General features: G+C 48.6%; 3 protein-coding genes across 3 annotated transcripts; 1 reads left to right on the top strand and 2 right to left on the bottom strand.

The window, feature by feature from the left end:
• The first annotated feature begins 1,043 nt into the window (after positions 1 to 1,043).
• On the top strand, positions 1,044 to 2,910 carry F4807DRAFT_408467 (26S proteasome subunit P45 family protein). The gene is made up of 2 exons (XM_047996437.1): positions 1,044 to 1,672; positions 1,725 to 2,910. The coding sequence occupies exons 1-2, from the start codon at positions 1,438 to 1,440 to the stop codon at positions 2,657 to 2,659; spliced, it is 1,170 nt and encodes a 389-aa protein (XP_047858135.1). The 5' UTR covers positions 1,044 to 1,437; the 3' UTR covers positions 2,660 to 2,910.
• Positions 2,911 to 3,134: 224 nt separating this feature from the next.
• On the bottom strand, positions 3,135 to 5,886 carry F4807DRAFT_408465 (protein-tyrosine phosphatase-like protein). Its single transcript, XM_047996436.1, has 2 exons — positions 4,749 to 5,886; positions 3,135 to 4,689 (listed from the first exon to the last, which is right to left on the bottom strand). Exons 1-2 carry the CDS (start codon positions 5,745 to 5,747, stop codon positions 3,688 to 3,690), a joined length of 2,001 nt encoding a protein of 666 aa, XP_047858134.1. The 5' UTR covers positions 5,748 to 5,886; the 3' UTR covers positions 3,135 to 3,687.
• A 6,720-nt stretch (positions 5,887 to 12,606) lies between these two features.
• F4807DRAFT_408448 (uncharacterized protein) lies at positions 12,607 to 16,363 on the bottom strand. The gene has a single exon (XM_047996435.1). The coding sequence runs from the start codon at positions 16,113 to 16,115 to the stop codon at positions 12,867 to 12,869; it is 3,249 nt and encodes a 1,082-aa protein (XP_047858133.1). The 5' UTR covers positions 16,116 to 16,363; the 3' UTR covers positions 12,607 to 12,866.
• Positions 16,364 to 16,419: the final 56 nt, after the last annotated feature.

The following is a 16,419-nucleotide window of genomic DNA, read 5'->3' as shown; positions in this document are numbered from 1 at the left end:
TGCAGCATGTCTCGCTGGCGAATCGCGAGACAGAGATCTTCGGATGATAAACAACTTTGGATGGACAAAACAAGCAGCTTGATCACAGGAATTTTTAGGTAAAGAAAGATAAGAAACTTGAACAGGGAAGGAATGAAAAGAGGGATGGATGATTAGGACCAGGACCAAGACCAAATTATTCCGATATTTCCAATACTCCAATAGGTGCCTAGGTGCGTATGTAGGGTTAAACAGAAAGGACTGTAATTAAAAAGCTGAAAGCCAGCTTACGACTACCGACAACCGTTAAGTCAGATCTCATGCAACACACGAAAACATGGCTTAGGTGCTATCACGGACGCAGCACATGGCTGACGGATAGTGCTTAGGATGGGTGGATGGACGGGTTGGATGGTGGAGTGAAGTTCCAGACCAGTAAATCCAGTAAATCTAGTTCCGAGTCGTGATTAATCCTCGTGATTATTTCCAGTGTGAGTGGACGATGGTTAGCGTTCCCCGATTAAACCCATCCCGCCTAGAAATTCGCTGATTACATACGTCTTTACAGGGAAGTTGCAAGGAACTTACAGGCAGCAGAAGCAGCTATGGAGCCCTATGGCGTATGAAGGTGTGCTATCCTTTCCCCAAACTGGCCCCAAAGATGGGTCGATGCTGCAGCATTCTTTCAACCCCTGTTTAGAGACTTTGATTTCGTACTACCATGTACATGTATTACTTTGGAGAGACAAAGCCCGGCAGTCGCGCCTGTTAAGAAACATGCTAAATCGCAACTACTCTTAAGCTATCGACGCCTTTTTGATAGGAGGAACTACTAGGTGTATTCGATGTCTATAATTCAATACATATCTTTTAGCAATATTGGCACTCAGTTTGGTACTAACAAGATTATTGTGTTGTATGTACAGCTGCGGTCTTCGGTGATTGACTGAATATCAAATGTAATTGTCATCTGAACAGGCTTTTGTACAGATTACTTGCTTGAAAGGTTTCTGGAAAGCTCTCTGTAATATTATAGTACCCTACGTAATTAATGCATGTGAACCTGCAAGCTTACCTCAATGCAACATGCTTGTGCATTTTGTTCATATCGAAATTTAGATAAGTCGGTTGAGACGGCCCCGAACCGTCACTACGTACTTCAAGCGGAAATTCAGTATTGCCGTAGTTCCGGAACGCGTTGTGCAGCACCTGCCTGCGCCAGATCTAAGCTTTACCTGACCTACCCTTGTCCGAGCCATCATTGGCGCATCTTTAGCCTCACCATCGCTTTCGTCGCCTTATCCCAACACCAACTACAATCTACAATTTCATCATCCTCACCATTCATAATATACACTTCCTCCACTCCATAATCATCGCAAAAATCACCTTACCAATTCCCGGGAGCTTGAATTACGCCACACACGATAACATATTCCCGCAGGGGCCCTAGCAACCATGGCGCTCGACAACTACTACCACAACAAGATCGAGGCGATGAAGCTCGAGATCCTTAAGGGCCAAGCCGTTCTTCGACGTCTGGAGGCTCAGCGTAATGACTACAACTCGAGAGTGCGGTTGTTGAGAGAAGAATTAGGTCTTCTGCAGCAACCCGGATCGTATGTTGGTGAAGTGGTCAAGGTGATGGGAACGAAGAAAGTATTAGTGAAGGTACATCCAGAAGGCAAATATGGTATGTTGGCTTGAACTCGCTTTACCCCCTCGCCGGAGCTGACTATTCGCAGTCGTCGACGTTTCCGACTCCGTAGATATAGCAAAACTTACCGTGGGCAAACGAGTAACGCTCCTATCCGACTCCTACAAACTCGAGAAGATCCTTCCGTCCTCCGTCGACCCCCTCGTATCCCTCATGATGGTGGAGAAGGTGCCCGACAGCACGTACGACATGATCGGTGGTCTAGATCAGCAAATCAAAGAGATCAAGGAAGTTATCGAGCTCGGCCTGAAGCACCCCGAACTCTTCGAGTCTCTCGGTATCGCCCAACCAAAAGGTGTCCTTCTCTACGGTCCTCCCGGTACCGGAAAAACGTTACTAGCCCGAGCCGTCGCACACCACACCGACTGCAAGTTCATCCGAGTATCCGGCTCCGAGCTCGTGCAAAAGTACATCGGCGAGGGCTCCCGCATGGTGCGCGAGCTCTTCGTCATGGCGCGCGAGCACGCGCCCTCGATCATCTTCATGGACGAGATCGACTCGATCGGGTCCTCGCGCGTGGAAGGGTCGTCGGGCGGCGACTCGGAGGTGCAGCGGACGATGCTCGAGCTGCTCAACCAGCTCGACGGCTTCGAGCCGACCAAGAACATCAAGGTGATCATGGCGACGAACCGGCTCGACATCCTCGACCCGGCGCTGCTGCGCCCGGGCCGCATCGACCGCAAGATCGAGTTCCCCCCGCCGTCCGTCGAGGCCCGCGCCGACATCCTGCGCATCCACAGCCGCAAGATGAACCTCACCCGCGGCATCAACCTGACCAAGATCGCCGAGAAGATGAACGGCTGCTCCGGCGCCGAGCTCAAGGGCGTCTGCACCGAGGCCGGCATGTACGCCCTGCGCGAGCGCAGGGTCCACGTCACCCAGGAGGACTTCGAGCTGGCCACCGCCAAGATCCTGAACAAGCACGACGACAAGGAGGTCTCGCTCCAGAAGTTCTGGAAATAAAAGCTTGCCGCTTTTTGCTTTGGGACACGGGGTGTATGTGTGGGTGTGTCTGGTTCCGTCTTCCGGAATGCTGCGTCGCAACGGGCTTGGGCTTCGGTGTGGTGCCGGGGGCTGGGATCGATATGGCGACGGCTTTGCGGGGTCAGAGTCCAAGACACGACTATTTTATAAAGTGTACATTAATCCTAGAAGCGGCGCGAGACGGGCAAAGCTAATACATTGAGGTCTTGCCATTTCTAGGCAAATATGTGGATGTTATGTGACTGTTCTTATTCCGTGATGCTGTCATGTTGTGGCTGTGATTATGATGTTTTAGATGAATCTACCAGGTTTCTCCTCGTGATTAAGGGTAATTGCCTGGACAGCTTTCACCCTTTCGGGGGTGATGCAGAGGCAGAAAACCACATCAACAAGATTTAAGCCCATGAACAGGAACGGAGAATTTCAAAATCATCACTGTTGACGGCATGAGAAATTTATATGCAGAGTATCGATTTGTGTATCTGTTCATCTCTGCTTCGTATCAACGAGTCGATGTATGTAGTCGGTACTCGCCATTACGAATTACGGTATCAACTATTTAGTAGCAGCGCCCATCCACCAACACCCTTCTCCCAAACCGCCGATAATATACAAAATCCCTGCCGCCGACGTGGCTACTGCTTTTAGGCACTCTTATAAGTTAACCCCTTGTGTCTCCCCTTACCGTATGTATCCCTTACTCTACGAATCCAATTGTGTGCTATGCTTTCGTCTCGCTCCAAAAACGAAAATCGAATATGCCATGCCGTGATGCCAAGAACGCCTATAATAACTCCGATTCCTTACTAACACCGTTGCCGCCTTACCTGGCTAGACGGTCTAGCCAATGATATGAACCTTCCGACCATGTCAGAATGCTGTGTCGATGCCAAATGCGAATTTATGCAGTTCTTTTCCATGAGCCCTCCCCAGATTCACCATCCCTACCCGATAAACTGAAGTCGACCTTTAATTCGTGTTTAAGCGAGAGGGCTCCGCCGTTCTCTTCATCTCCGGACCTCTAGAATCTCGCTCCGCGGGCGTCCCCTACCACCGGCCAAACGATTGTTCCTCTCCTGGATTCTCCAGACCCACTCCACCACGGTCTCGTAGCAGAGGACAAATTGCCGCAAGCTTTGGACCATGCTTAGCCGCTGTCGTCTGAAATCTTCCACGGTTGTCTCAACTAAGTCAAGGTCCGCATTCTCGAGCCACCCAGTTTCTATTTCACCATGTCTAGATTCCTCTAGCCTGAGCTTAAGGCCATTGGGGCCGGCACTTCTTCGACGAACAGGAGAACTCTCAGTCATGCTCACGTCTCCGTCGGCATCTGGCCGATGCATCGCTGCTAGACGCTGTCGCTTTAGCATGTCTATTACGCTGTCGACTGTGCAGAAGGTACCAGTTCGACCACACCCAGCAGAGCAATGCACAAGCATCGGTCGAGCGTTCGCATTAGATTCAGGCTCTTCATACCAGCCCATGGCTGCCGGATTCTCGGTGGCAACTGATGCGGCGATCGAGTTCGCGTTAACAGGCAGCGCTGCGCGTTGCATCACGTTGGCCAGTTCGACAAGGGCTAATAGATGGGATGGCTGGGCCGGCGCACCGAAATCGGGCCATGAGGCGTAATGAAGTTGAGTGACCTCACGCATAGGGGAGAACGGATGCGAGGAATGTGACAGCGCGAACTTCCTAACGATGACGTAAGGGGTCTCAGGCTGGGGCTGAGAAGGCTGTACGTTCTGGGCAGATTCGAACGTAGTGGTAGTATTAGCACGGCGTCGCGCATACTCCGACGTGTTGCTTGTCGATGACGCAGCCCCAGGCGTTGACCGATGCTTGTCAATATCAAGCGACACCTTCTTTTCGGATAACGGCTTGAGCCTAATGGATCCGAATTCCCTATTCTGCCAATATGGATGGCACTTAAGTTGACCGCCTTCCGACTCCGCCGTTAACATGACTATGACGCGAACATCTTGATCCCATATAACCGACCAAAAGTCCTAAAAAGAGGATAGTTAGTCTCAGACACCGCAAGGGGTGACACGGTAGATGGACTTACGTCGAAGGTGGCTGGCAGGGGCCCTTGTGACGCAATATAACGCTTATAACTTCGCGAGGCTTGAACGTGGCTTGCATTGATGTAATCGCAAACGCCCTCGGGTCGACCGGTCAAGTGGACACGAGCATGTTCAAAGGGAAGAATGTCCTTGTAACGGTTTTTGCCACCCTTTTCCACTCCAGAGAGGCAGACTTTACCGGTGTGAAGACCTGGAGTCGCAGATGTGTTGAAGGATGCGTAGGCTTCCTTCATGCGAGATTGTTCTCTGCGCTCGATTTGCAGGAACCGTTCAGAAGCTTTCTTGCCATGATCTGATGACTTGGTCACATCTTGAAGCCAATGGGGGAGTGTGCTAGAATCCAAACTAGATGGCACTGAAATATCCATCTGACCGACACCGTCCGCGAGATCCATGTTTTGCCGAATATTACTGAAGAATGGATTAGGGTTATTAGCGTTGGACGGAAGCATTACGCCGCCGATCACGGGTGCAAAGCTCGGTCGCCCGCCTTCCGGAGAAACAGAGGTACCTGGCCGTTGCGACGCTGACTGGTGATCGACGAATGTAGGATGCTCAGTCGCAAAGGCATCAAAACCACCTCGTAGGAGAAAGGGTCTTCCAGAAAAGCCCTCGTTTGAAAACTTTTTGAACATGTTCATAGCCGATACTGCATCCCGCTTCTCTGATGAGTGGCCATCGTACACTATGAGGTACTTGACGTTCGGCCACTGCGCAAACTTCTGTTGATCCTCTTCAGTCTGGAGGGTTTGCTGTAATTTCTCTAGGTTGAACGTAGCTCGCTTCAAGAGAGTCGTCGGTATACAAAGATTCAAAGCACCGCGAATCCGCGACCGCGCGTAGTGAGTTGATACACGGATGTCTAGCAAAAGGAACTCATTTTCGGGCACGTTCGTAAGCATATCTTTGAGTTGATCTGGTTGAATGAGTCCAGGACCGGTTTCAAGTGCTGTCGGCAGCGTTTCGGCACGGGGTTTCATGGATTCCAATGACTGTTCGAACTTCTCCTGGGGTAAAGACAGTCGAGGATGCCGATCCTCAGCCTTTGATAAAGTCGTCCTTCGTAAGGCCTCAAAGGGAGAGTCAGCGCGAGCAGGAGACTCGAACCGTGGCAGGTTGCTAAAAGAGGGCGGATTCAGCGACACCTCCGAGTTCCTCTTCGAGTCTGATGATACATACGCAGAGTCGTGTAAGCTATCTGTGTCAATGTCCATCCGACCATCGTGGACCCTGCCGTTTAAAGACCTGGAGCTAGATAAATCCGAGGAGTTATCACTCTGATTGGTGGACAAACGCGGGGGCCTAGGTCTTGAAGACAAAGGTGACTGAAGCGGAGCGAAATGAGAGCTGCCTAGGTTGAAACCCTTAGATCGGTTCGCATCGACTTGACGTCTGAAAGCTTCAAACTCTGGGTTGGCATCGAGAGGCACCTGCTTTGGTATCGCAGCACCAAAGGACTTGACGGATGAGCTTGGGGGACTCCAGTGATCGAGAGGAGCAGCAGCTGAATCTCGAACATCACCGTTTGGATGGTCAACGTTTAGGCCGAAATAATTGGGACTTGGTGAACGAATATCCGTCATGACGGGAGATAGTTTAGCACTAGGAGGATAAGGTTGGCCGACAGAATGAGGCATGCGGGGAGACGCCATGGGTGTCGTAGTTCTATTAGCCCTAAAAGCTTGCATGTTCGTCTGGGCACGCCGGGAAGGATGAGAGTGGGAATGTGATGAGACCAGAGGTGGTCTCGTAGACGTCTTCATTGTGTAATGTTGAGTGGTAGTGGTAGAAGTTGTGGTCGTTGCTAGGCGGTCGTTGTTTCTCGTCGAGTCTGGGGCCATTTTCGATTTCATCCTACGGATGACGTCGTTTCTATGAGAGGTCCAACTTTTTCTTCCCATTTCAGTATCCGCCCCTTATAAAATCGACATGACGACCGGTATTAGATTCATATACGTTCTTTCTAGTTTTTTTTTAAGAAATAGGTTGTTTGTAGATTTGTGATGGCGTTGGTGGCACGATTATCTAAGTCTCTCCCTGCGTCGTGTGGCTGAGGCGTGGGAAACCGAAGCTGGATAAGTAAGACACAGAAGATGTTCGAAGGCGGCAGCAACATCCGCATGCGCAGTAACGTGCAGACAATGCGAGTGGAGGGCGAAGGACAGAAACAGGGTCTAGTTCTAGGAAGACGGATGGCAATAGAGCTACCAAAAGGAGGGCGAGTGGAGGGGAATGACGGTTGTCAGAAGAAACAACCTTTTCTCCTTTCGTTACGCTGCTCAGGCTAGAGGGACCCTTTTGCTTTTCTGCGTGTGGTCCGGTCAATGGTTGTAATAGCGGTAGTAGTTAGCAGTAGTGGTGTGTATGAGTGTGTGCGTGTGGAATGGGCGATGAGGCCTGGACCACCGGCGATCTCTGCTTAGACGTAAGTAGACGCAACTTGGTCGCACTCAAAATAGGACAAAAGAGTGCCCTGGCCCTGAAGGGTGTAAGTAAATGGACGTGAGGTCTTGTAAGTATGGGTGTAAATAGAATGACAGGATGGGGGGCAGCGCTGTTCGGATTGCCTGACTTGATCAAGCAAGGCGAATGTCTCGTGCAGGCCAAGGTACTTTGACAGGACTTGACAGAACCAAGGTAGGTAATAAGGTAAGGTGGACTGGCTAGGTACTAGGTAGATTTCGGGGGGGTATTAAGTGTCATAGAGGGACGAGACTACGGAAGTTTCTGGACCCTAATAGGGCAAGAGGAATTGTCGACTGAGGTAATGATCAGCAATTCAATGGCGCTACTTTGCGACGGCGGCAAGGGTTGAAAGTGGTGGATTAAGTAGGCTGGGTGGACTAGGGACAACTGGGACAACTGGGACACAACACCGTGAGGCGTGGAGACGGAGATAATATAAACCATAGGCCGCGTCTTCATCGTCAAGCGCAAGGGGAAAACTAACTGGTTACTCACTGGTACTGAAGTGGAATACCCACTCTTCAAAAAAGGACCCCCAAAGGACCCAAGGACCCAACACTAAGAGGTGGCTTTTGACGATCACGAAATATAAGCCCCATTGAGCCTCCGGTCAGTCCAATGTGCCTCCAGCGTCGTGTTACCTTCTAGTCAAGTGCTGGTTCCAATTTCAATATTGAACGTTGTTACGAGGTATTCTGGTTCAATGGTTCAGTGGTTCAACGTTGTTAAAGTCTGATAATGTAGGTGACTAATTCGGTTGGCGCCGTAGGATCAGATTGGAGAAAAGTGAAACCCGAGAAAATAAAAAGGGTTCAAAGGCTCGATGACGAAATGGCCAAAAAAAAAAGTTGGGGTGAATGGATAAGGGGGATAAGGGGATAAGGAAGGGGACCCTTGAACGCTGATGACTCGGTGGAACTTTTTCCTTTGTTAAATAACACACGACATGAGGCAAATGAGGCAAATGACATAATGATATCTTCTTACCTCATTAACATACAGACTTCTTTGTTCCTGCCTACTGAGTATGTGCTTCAAACTTTATAATTCGCTACCTACGCGTCTACCATGTAATAGTGCAACCGTTATTCTATGAGTCTATACATTCTATCCAACCTGTTCTGCCCGTCCAAGATTCAATGATCTCAGCTAAGGCTTTTACCATCTCGCATTTGATATTTGTAAAGTTGTTTGGTTCAATGCGCTTAAGGCATATGTGGTAGGTACAGACAAGTATAGCACATTTGTATACCTGGCAATTGCCCATATTAGATAAGCCGTGAGCGCAATGTTAAACTTGAAAAGTACATCGATAGTACATTCGTACATATTCTAATGCGGTCCCGAGGTGGTGCATCATACACACGTCATAGTTGGGCTTGGCTGATTTATGGAAGACAGGGAGTTGCAAGCAACGAAGCGACATCGAAGCTAGAAGCACAGGCCACATTAATCCCCCCCTCCCCCCTTTTTCCTAGAAATAATGACCTACTATGCACTACTATGCAGTATTATGGACCTCTTGGGCGCTAGACTTTTCATGGAAGTCAATCCCCAGGGCTTGGAAGCTGGTTACTTGCTTTGGAATCTTCTCTTTTTTTCTTCTTTAGGGGTCTAAAGCAAGGTCAACTATGTACCAGTCCCGTCTTGGTGTGTCGCAATAACTATTCTAGACCTTTTCCCCTCATCTACGATTGACACAATTGAACAAAGATCATCCGACTCTGCTTCGTGCTACGTCGAAAATCGCTTCTGACAATGGCCGTTCTCGTCTTTTTTAATTGCCCGAGAATTCTGGACTTCTAGTCATTTTGGACCGGTCAACCGGCGCAATCATGGTTAGTGAGGCCATTTGCTATTAGCCGGGCCAAGGTAGTAATGCGTTCGTCGTCCGCATTTTAAATCCGCACTTAAAACGCCAAAACGCAGTGAGGCTGAGATGGTCCCGTCCTCGACGGTTTCGAGTCTCTCAAGGGTTTACCTACTCCAGCAGCCTAGTGGCGTTACTCTATCTCGCCTAATCATTAAACATGCAATTCGGCATATCCATGGATTGGAAGTATGGAAGTAGTATCCTTGCAGATACCTACTTGCCTTGATATTTTGGGTTTTCACATCAAGGACGAAGCCCTAGTACGCGAACAAAGATGGAGAAATTTGTTTAGTCCGGAAACAAGTCATTTTTTTCGGATTTCAGATATTGCCATTGCTATCGCGCAAGTTCTAGATGGATCTAACCCCCTGATGCTCCGTCCCAAGTTTAACCCACGCTGCCTTATGTACCTAAGGTTGGCTATGATCGGTACAGACGTCTTAAATGAGGAACTTAAAAAGATCGTCACTTGCCCAACAATATGGTTACAAGCGACGGGACATACGATACCGAATATATCCCGTGGCCATTCTCACGGGGTTCACACAAATCAAGAAGATGTGCGATCGGTGGGACGGTTATAATAAACCACGCTATGGATGGCACAAGATGGACCAGTTGCTAGCATAGGGCGCGTTAGTTAGGCACAGAGCGCCAGCCTACCTAGTACAGCGTTAATGACTAACAGCTCATAGAAGTCTCCTGATCTTGTCATCGAGTGGTGACAGACACACAAGACATCGATTTTTCAACTGTCGCATCTTACGCTAAAGAAGGGACATCTCTAAGGAGATGGGAATTTCAACCCTTCACACCCTTTATAGCTCATCTTATCACCCCATTTCTACGTCATTGTGCTTCGCAATATGTTGTACCACCAACTTCCCACGAGGCCCAGCTCTTCCCGCTCAAACGGCCGTTTATTGTTGAGCCTTTCTACCGTCGCGCGGTTGTTGAGCTTTGGCATATGAGCAGATGACCTCGTTCAACAATAACCTTTCTAGACGAGGTCGTGCACGCGAGATGCGATTCCGTGGTGTGTGCAAATATATCTGGCCAAGCCAAATGTTTGGACCGTATAGTGGCGTGGGATGCAGATCAGCTTGCACAACCTCCCCGCATCAGAAAGGAGCTGCAATCCGAGGGGTCTGGAACCTGAGGGGACGAAGGGGGGGATCAAATCATGTTGAGGCTACGGGCAAACCTAGCTGCCTGTTTCAGCACTCCCCAGCTACGTACTATCCCAGTTTCCCATTTCCGACCTTAGCGGCTGATCCCAAGATCTAGACATGGAGAAATGTAGTATCCCATATTGCGTTATCGCTCCGTTCCGCTTATTTCGATTTCTCACCGCCGTTGTACGGAGTACATCTCTCGTACATTCACACGCATACATCTAGGTAATCCTACCCTGGGGTCACCAATCTACCAATCCATCTATTATTGATTAGTGGAGGATTTACTCCGTCGTAAATTCGCTAGACCTGCGTCCAACGAAAGCGCTACCGCGCTGATCAAGACACAAATCTCCCGTAAGGCTCATCGCGTTACGATCCAGGACGCGCAACCTGTCTCTGCTACATACGCACTTTTATAGATCCGAGACTAGCGATAGCCGCCGCCACGTGTAGATGGCCAACTTTATTAGGACCCTCGGGAACGGTGATCCTCGTGTTCCAGGCACATAACGGTCTAATCGCGAGACTAAGGCGACTCGGCGAGTCATGTCATGTAGCAGTCTCGGAGACGCCAAGGAAACTCTCTCATCACGCTTATTTATTGCCTAAGCCATTTTACCCACCAGCCCGGCCCCTGTTCCTGTGGCCCCCGTCTCCGACAGCTACGCTACGCAGGTAAGCCGCCTACCTGCATTAGGGAAAAAGAATCTAGGCCAGTAGCTCGCCGGCGCTAATGAAGAAAGCAACTGCTGTGACACAGGCACGGTGTGCAAATACCAGATAACAGCTAATAATATCCGTTCACCGATATTATAACTTCTGCAAGGGCGACCTAGTCAATGCTTATTTTTGCCATGAGCATTGAGTTATGTATAGTACCTCCTCCTATAGGCTAGCGAGGCGGATGATGCGCTTGCTATCGTAATCCCTTAAAAATTCTTGCTCTTGTTTAATCTGACTTCAAGTACTGCCTGTGACCTGTTGAAGCTTATATAAGCATTTTGGTTCTGCAGATAATAGGGGTAACAGTTGAAGCCGCAGGCTCCTCTTAGGGCGGAAATCATCAGATAGTGTTTCGTCACGATGAAGGAGAGAAGACTTCACAATCTGTAACTACACCACGGTATCACTTGAAATCAAGATCATTGGGTTTCTCTATTCATGATTCTTAGACGATGACGGCATGACACTGCAGCATTTATGCGAGCTTTCAACATATCCGCCTCTACGGCTGATTGATCAGGCTCGTTTTGAGGTGTTGATGGTAAATGGATTTAACTATTCCCATCTAAGCAGTGTATATGCTTAGAAGGACCTCATCAGCAGCAGCCTGAGAGTTGAATACGGAGGTAAAACCTTAGGCGGGTAAGTTTATGTGAGAGTGAGACAAAGTAGTTGTTGAAGTTTGTTATGATGCTTTCATTTTAGATGTGATACGCAAACAAGCTCTTGTGGACTAGATACTTTACGCCGGTCATGGTTAAACTATTCCTTTGATGCCCCTGATTATGTGGACATTACTGGAGGCTTTAAACCAGTTCGATCTCTTCCACAGGCGACGTTTTGGTCTGGCCTTCGTGGGTTTCCTGGATTTTCGTATGGTGCTCGCCCTCCTATCACCAAGCACTTGAGCGATTGGTTCTTCCATTGCTTCCAGCCACACGACGTGCGGGTATTGCACTCGAGTTTAGGACGATGTGACATTTATTTTTATCAAGAAAACTGTCTTATGATCATTAATTTTACGGTGTTAACCTGTGTTCAAGTCGGAGTTGGATATATGATCATTAAGTCGATGACCTATAAGGTAAATAATGGTCCCCTTTTCTTCTCGGTACTGTTGTTAGAGTCATGACTACCTATATTTACGCTACTGCCATCTGATATGCATTTGAGGGGTCTATTTCATGTATATGTAGGTAAAAGGGGCCCCTAAGGGGTTGTAAAGGTACAATCGTGATTCGAAGATATAATAAAACAAGAAAATTGCACCATCTTCTCTTTTCCTATGAAGTTTCCACTACCATGATGGTATTAATGACTAGCTTCTTATATAATTCATGATACTTTTCTCAGGGCGGCAGGCTTATTCAGTATGGGAGAAACCACCGAATTAGATAGCATTACCGATGTTGCCCCTGAGATCACTATGTCGCTGTTTGATTACCCCAGGACATATGTGCAAATGCAGTAGAAAGTTGCCAACGAATATTCCTAGGTGCTTCAACAAGAGCTACGCATATCATGAAAGATACTATGAGTTTAACAACTTCATCAAAAGACATATAGCTAGATAACGATAGACCTCTTCAGGTCAGCAGAGTCGTTGAACAGTGTCTCAACAAATTGAACACAAGGTCCAGCAGTCTATTCGTACATTAAACACATAATGAGTGCCGTATCGTTGCTAGCTAAAAGACACAACTTCTAACGTACTCGCAGCTATGCCATTTACCCATGAAACCGACCGAACTCCGAGCTATGCTAAAAAGGCAAGCTTGTATATGGGTATCAACATAACTTGAGCCTACTCCTCATTTGCTCCCGTATACCGTGTCATCGTAATGAAGCCATATTCTTCTTCATAGGTCCATCTCCCAATTCTGTACTCCTCTGCTAGGCTCTTGTTTGGACTTCTCAAGTTCAGTCTCCACGTCCCAAGCATTAAGGAAATCGTCTAAGTTATTCATAACGTCCGCTACATCGTCGACACCTTGACTCTCCTTTCTCCATGGCGATTGTTTTCCACTGGGTATCTCCTGATTGGGATTCTTCTTGATTTCTTCGATAGGACTACCGCGTGCGCGGGGAATATACGCATCTGCTGCCTGAAAAGCTTCAGCCATCGCACCAACCGACGGGCTTACGGACATCTGCTGCGAGGAGCTTGGGAGTAATGGCCGGGATCGACGCCGGACCTTCTCACCACTAGCGCGCCGCTTCATGATATCGAAATGGTTATGGAAGAGCTCGCCCATATCCTCGTCCCCGGTATTGACTATTGCTTTGGGTGGAGGTGATGCGGCTTTTCCGACCTTAAGTGGTCGTCGGGTTTCGGTATCGTCCCCATCATCAGAAAATAGAGCGAACGTCACTCGCCGGGTTGACCGCTCGCTATCTGAGGCGACAGGAAAAGTGCCCTGTGGATGGCCAGTAGACGAGGAGCGCATGATAGACTGTTGACCTTGGCGTTTTGGCGACGGACTATTGAACATAGCGAATGACTTGATCGATCTTTCCAGGTCAGGGGTTCGTATATGAGATACAGGCATTCGGGGAGGTGTAATCGGGTTCTCTTTTAAAGGCTCCAGACATTGGTTATCTGGATCAACAGTGGCCATTGATAGTTGGGAGTGCGGCTGCAGTGGTTTCTCGTTAGAAATCGCTGGAGCAGGCGAAAGGGGCGAGTATTTGGGATATGGCTTGAGGCCCGTGCTTGACTCGGCCCAAGGACTTTGATGTACTTGAGAAGTCGTTGCGATAGGATGCGTGCGTGTAGATATAGCCTCCACATCTGTTAAGTGATGCCCATGTTGTTCTATATTCAAGGGCTCCAGTAGCTTCCCACCCCACGGACTCTGCTGTGATGGTCTGATTACAGGGGTTCCATGACCACTAGGTTGAGAACTGAATAGAGTGAAATGAGATGGACAAGGAGAAGGTGAGGGTATATCATCCACCGGCTCTGACTTAATATGTTCGATCGTTAGATCTGCCCCTGGAGCTAATTCGGTAACCCATGGACTTCGTGGCGGGCTAGTTTCCGAATGTTCTAACTGAGACGTCTCAGTTGGGTTATTTCGATCAAAAACCTCTTTAGTCTTGATTTCTATGGTGCTCGCCTTGCTCTCACCAACCACATTCGACTCTACCGCAGATTTGTCCGGAATCTCAGCAACACCCCATTCCAGCCGTGACTGTGGTACTACGACTAAGGTGGATTCAGTATCAGATTCATCCCCTTGTGTTGCCTGTTTCATCGTGATTTCCGGTGGCTCATTTGGCTCGATTGTTGCTATGACGTCTGGAATTGGCCTTTTGAATACGTGATGACTCGTGGATAATTGATTAGCATCATATAATGTACTTCCATCAATGCCCATTGGATCACCAGCAGATCCTCCATTTACCACCGGTTGGTTTTCTGTTGGATATCTTTTGACCTCGTCAAGAATTCTCGAGAGTGTAGCCACTTTCTCTTCATGTAGCGCTTGCGATGTACGAAGATCGTCGTGGGTTGGGTTTTGTTCGTCATTTCGTATAACCTCACTCTTTATGTGAAGCGTAATAGCGCTTTCCGGTGGAATCAAAACGTTATTTGAACCATTATCCGTTGAATTTGAGTTCTCAACTGGTGCTTGCTGATCCTTAGACGCTCTTATTTTCGAACGTGAAGGGATTGAGAAGTACTCCTTGCTGCCCTCACTGACACTACCTTCCTCCTGACAGTACATTGGATCAGGAAGACTTCTGGCTCGTTGGCTTCTTGCTTCTCGCTCTCTGGAAACTTGCTGTCTCAACATTGGACTTGATTGTGGGAGTTGATGCGGCTTTTTGGTTTCATGAACTGCGATATTTACCGCATCTTCGTGGACTGGAGGTGAGGGGGTTCTAGTCTGAGTCGGTTTAGGACAGGAGTCTGTAATTGTATCTTCCACATCCAAAGTCTGCTTCGCGGGTCGAGTTCGGTAATGGAAACTCTCGTCTATATAACTCTCAGAGCCTATATCATCTGCTTCTTGGCTCTGACGGAACTGCCCATTTCTTAGGTATTCGCAGGCTTGTTTCGCGTAATCCTGTGTTTCGGCATTTGGAACCCATTTGGGGGTTTGATCGCTGGTGGGAGATGGTTGGTGGTTTATGCCATCAACCGTGATACTTATGGATCGGATATTCGACTTCTGGATAGCTGCGTCGTATATTTCAGATGGAATGGCTTGTGGTGACATCGTCTCATGCCTTATGGAATCCTTATATTGTCCTCCTTTAGGAGCTTCTGAAACACTCTGGTTAGCGGTGGAAGATGGAGTTGCCAATTCGAAGCTTTGGCTGGCCATCGTCCCGGGAATGGTGGGCTTCAAAGTCTGGCCAGTGTTTGTAGGTACTGAGCTACGTCGAGTCTGTGCCTGCGCGGCTAGTAGTGGCGTGGGAGTAGACGTCGTAATTGTACCTTGCGGGGTGCCGAGTCTCTTCCGTTTTGACTGCTTCTTCAACCAATCCTTCCCGGCTGGTCGTTTCTTGTTAGAACCATCGGATTCTTCGGTATAGGCTTGGTTAGGCGCCCAGAAAGCATCCTTCTCTAGTACAGTTCCTCGAGATACATCCTTCGCCCAAGCCTGTATCCGACTGCGTTTGTCCGTTTCTGGAGGGCTACCCGCAAGTGGCAATTCGCGATTGCTTTCGGGACTAGGCAGGTGACAGCGCATTGAGTTACTTGTACTAGGTATAATATTGTTTCGTTCGAGATGTCTGCGCAAGCGTTTTTTGACTGCTGGGAGAGGCTTCGGCGTAGGTTGAGATGTGGGGATGGTATCTTTCATGACAGGTTGTTTCGGCAGCCAAGGATTGTTCCATCCTGACGCCTTTTCGAAAGGACCATGGAGAGAAGCAGAGAAGATTCGTGGGGGCTTGCCCTGTAAAAATCGGAGTCCCTGAGTCTCGTATCTTAGTCTCTTTGCGATCTTTGCCTCATCATCAAGTTCCTCATCCGATCCATAACAGATGATGTCGTCTGGGTCTGATGGGGGAGGTGCGGCGCAATATATAGGTTCGTCGCCGAGGCGGTCTCGTCTCCAGGCCTCGGCCTCGATATCCATGTTATCTTCATCCATGATTTCGCTATAAAGAATGGCGTCCCGTCAATTCCATATCCTCGTTCGGAGTTCAACAGGGTTAGCCGGAGGTTCTATATTTGACGTTGGTGAGGTTTCGAGAGTGGACAATGCCTAGGATTTAGGCATCACTGAGAGGAAGTCAAAAGAGATTTGGTTATTCAGATTGATTAGTCTAATGTTGCGTTCCGGTCGTTGCTAGGTGGCATGAAATCCCCACTCTCCTAAAATAATATGTACAGTAGGTACCGATCTTAGTAGAGATTTGGAAAACCTTATCGCGATTAGACGCGACTGAGCGCGT

Source organism: Annulohypoxylon truncatum (genome assembly GCF_022578515.1).
Source record: "Annulohypoxylon truncatum strain CBS 140777 unplaced genomic scaffold F4807scaffold_3, whole genome shotgun sequence".
NCBI lineage: Eukaryota > Fungi > Ascomycota > Sordariomycetes > Xylariales > Hypoxylaceae > Annulohypoxylon > Annulohypoxylon truncatum.
The sequence above is the reverse complement of the archived record's forward strand: the minus strand, read 5'-3'. Positions and strand labels throughout refer to the sequence as shown.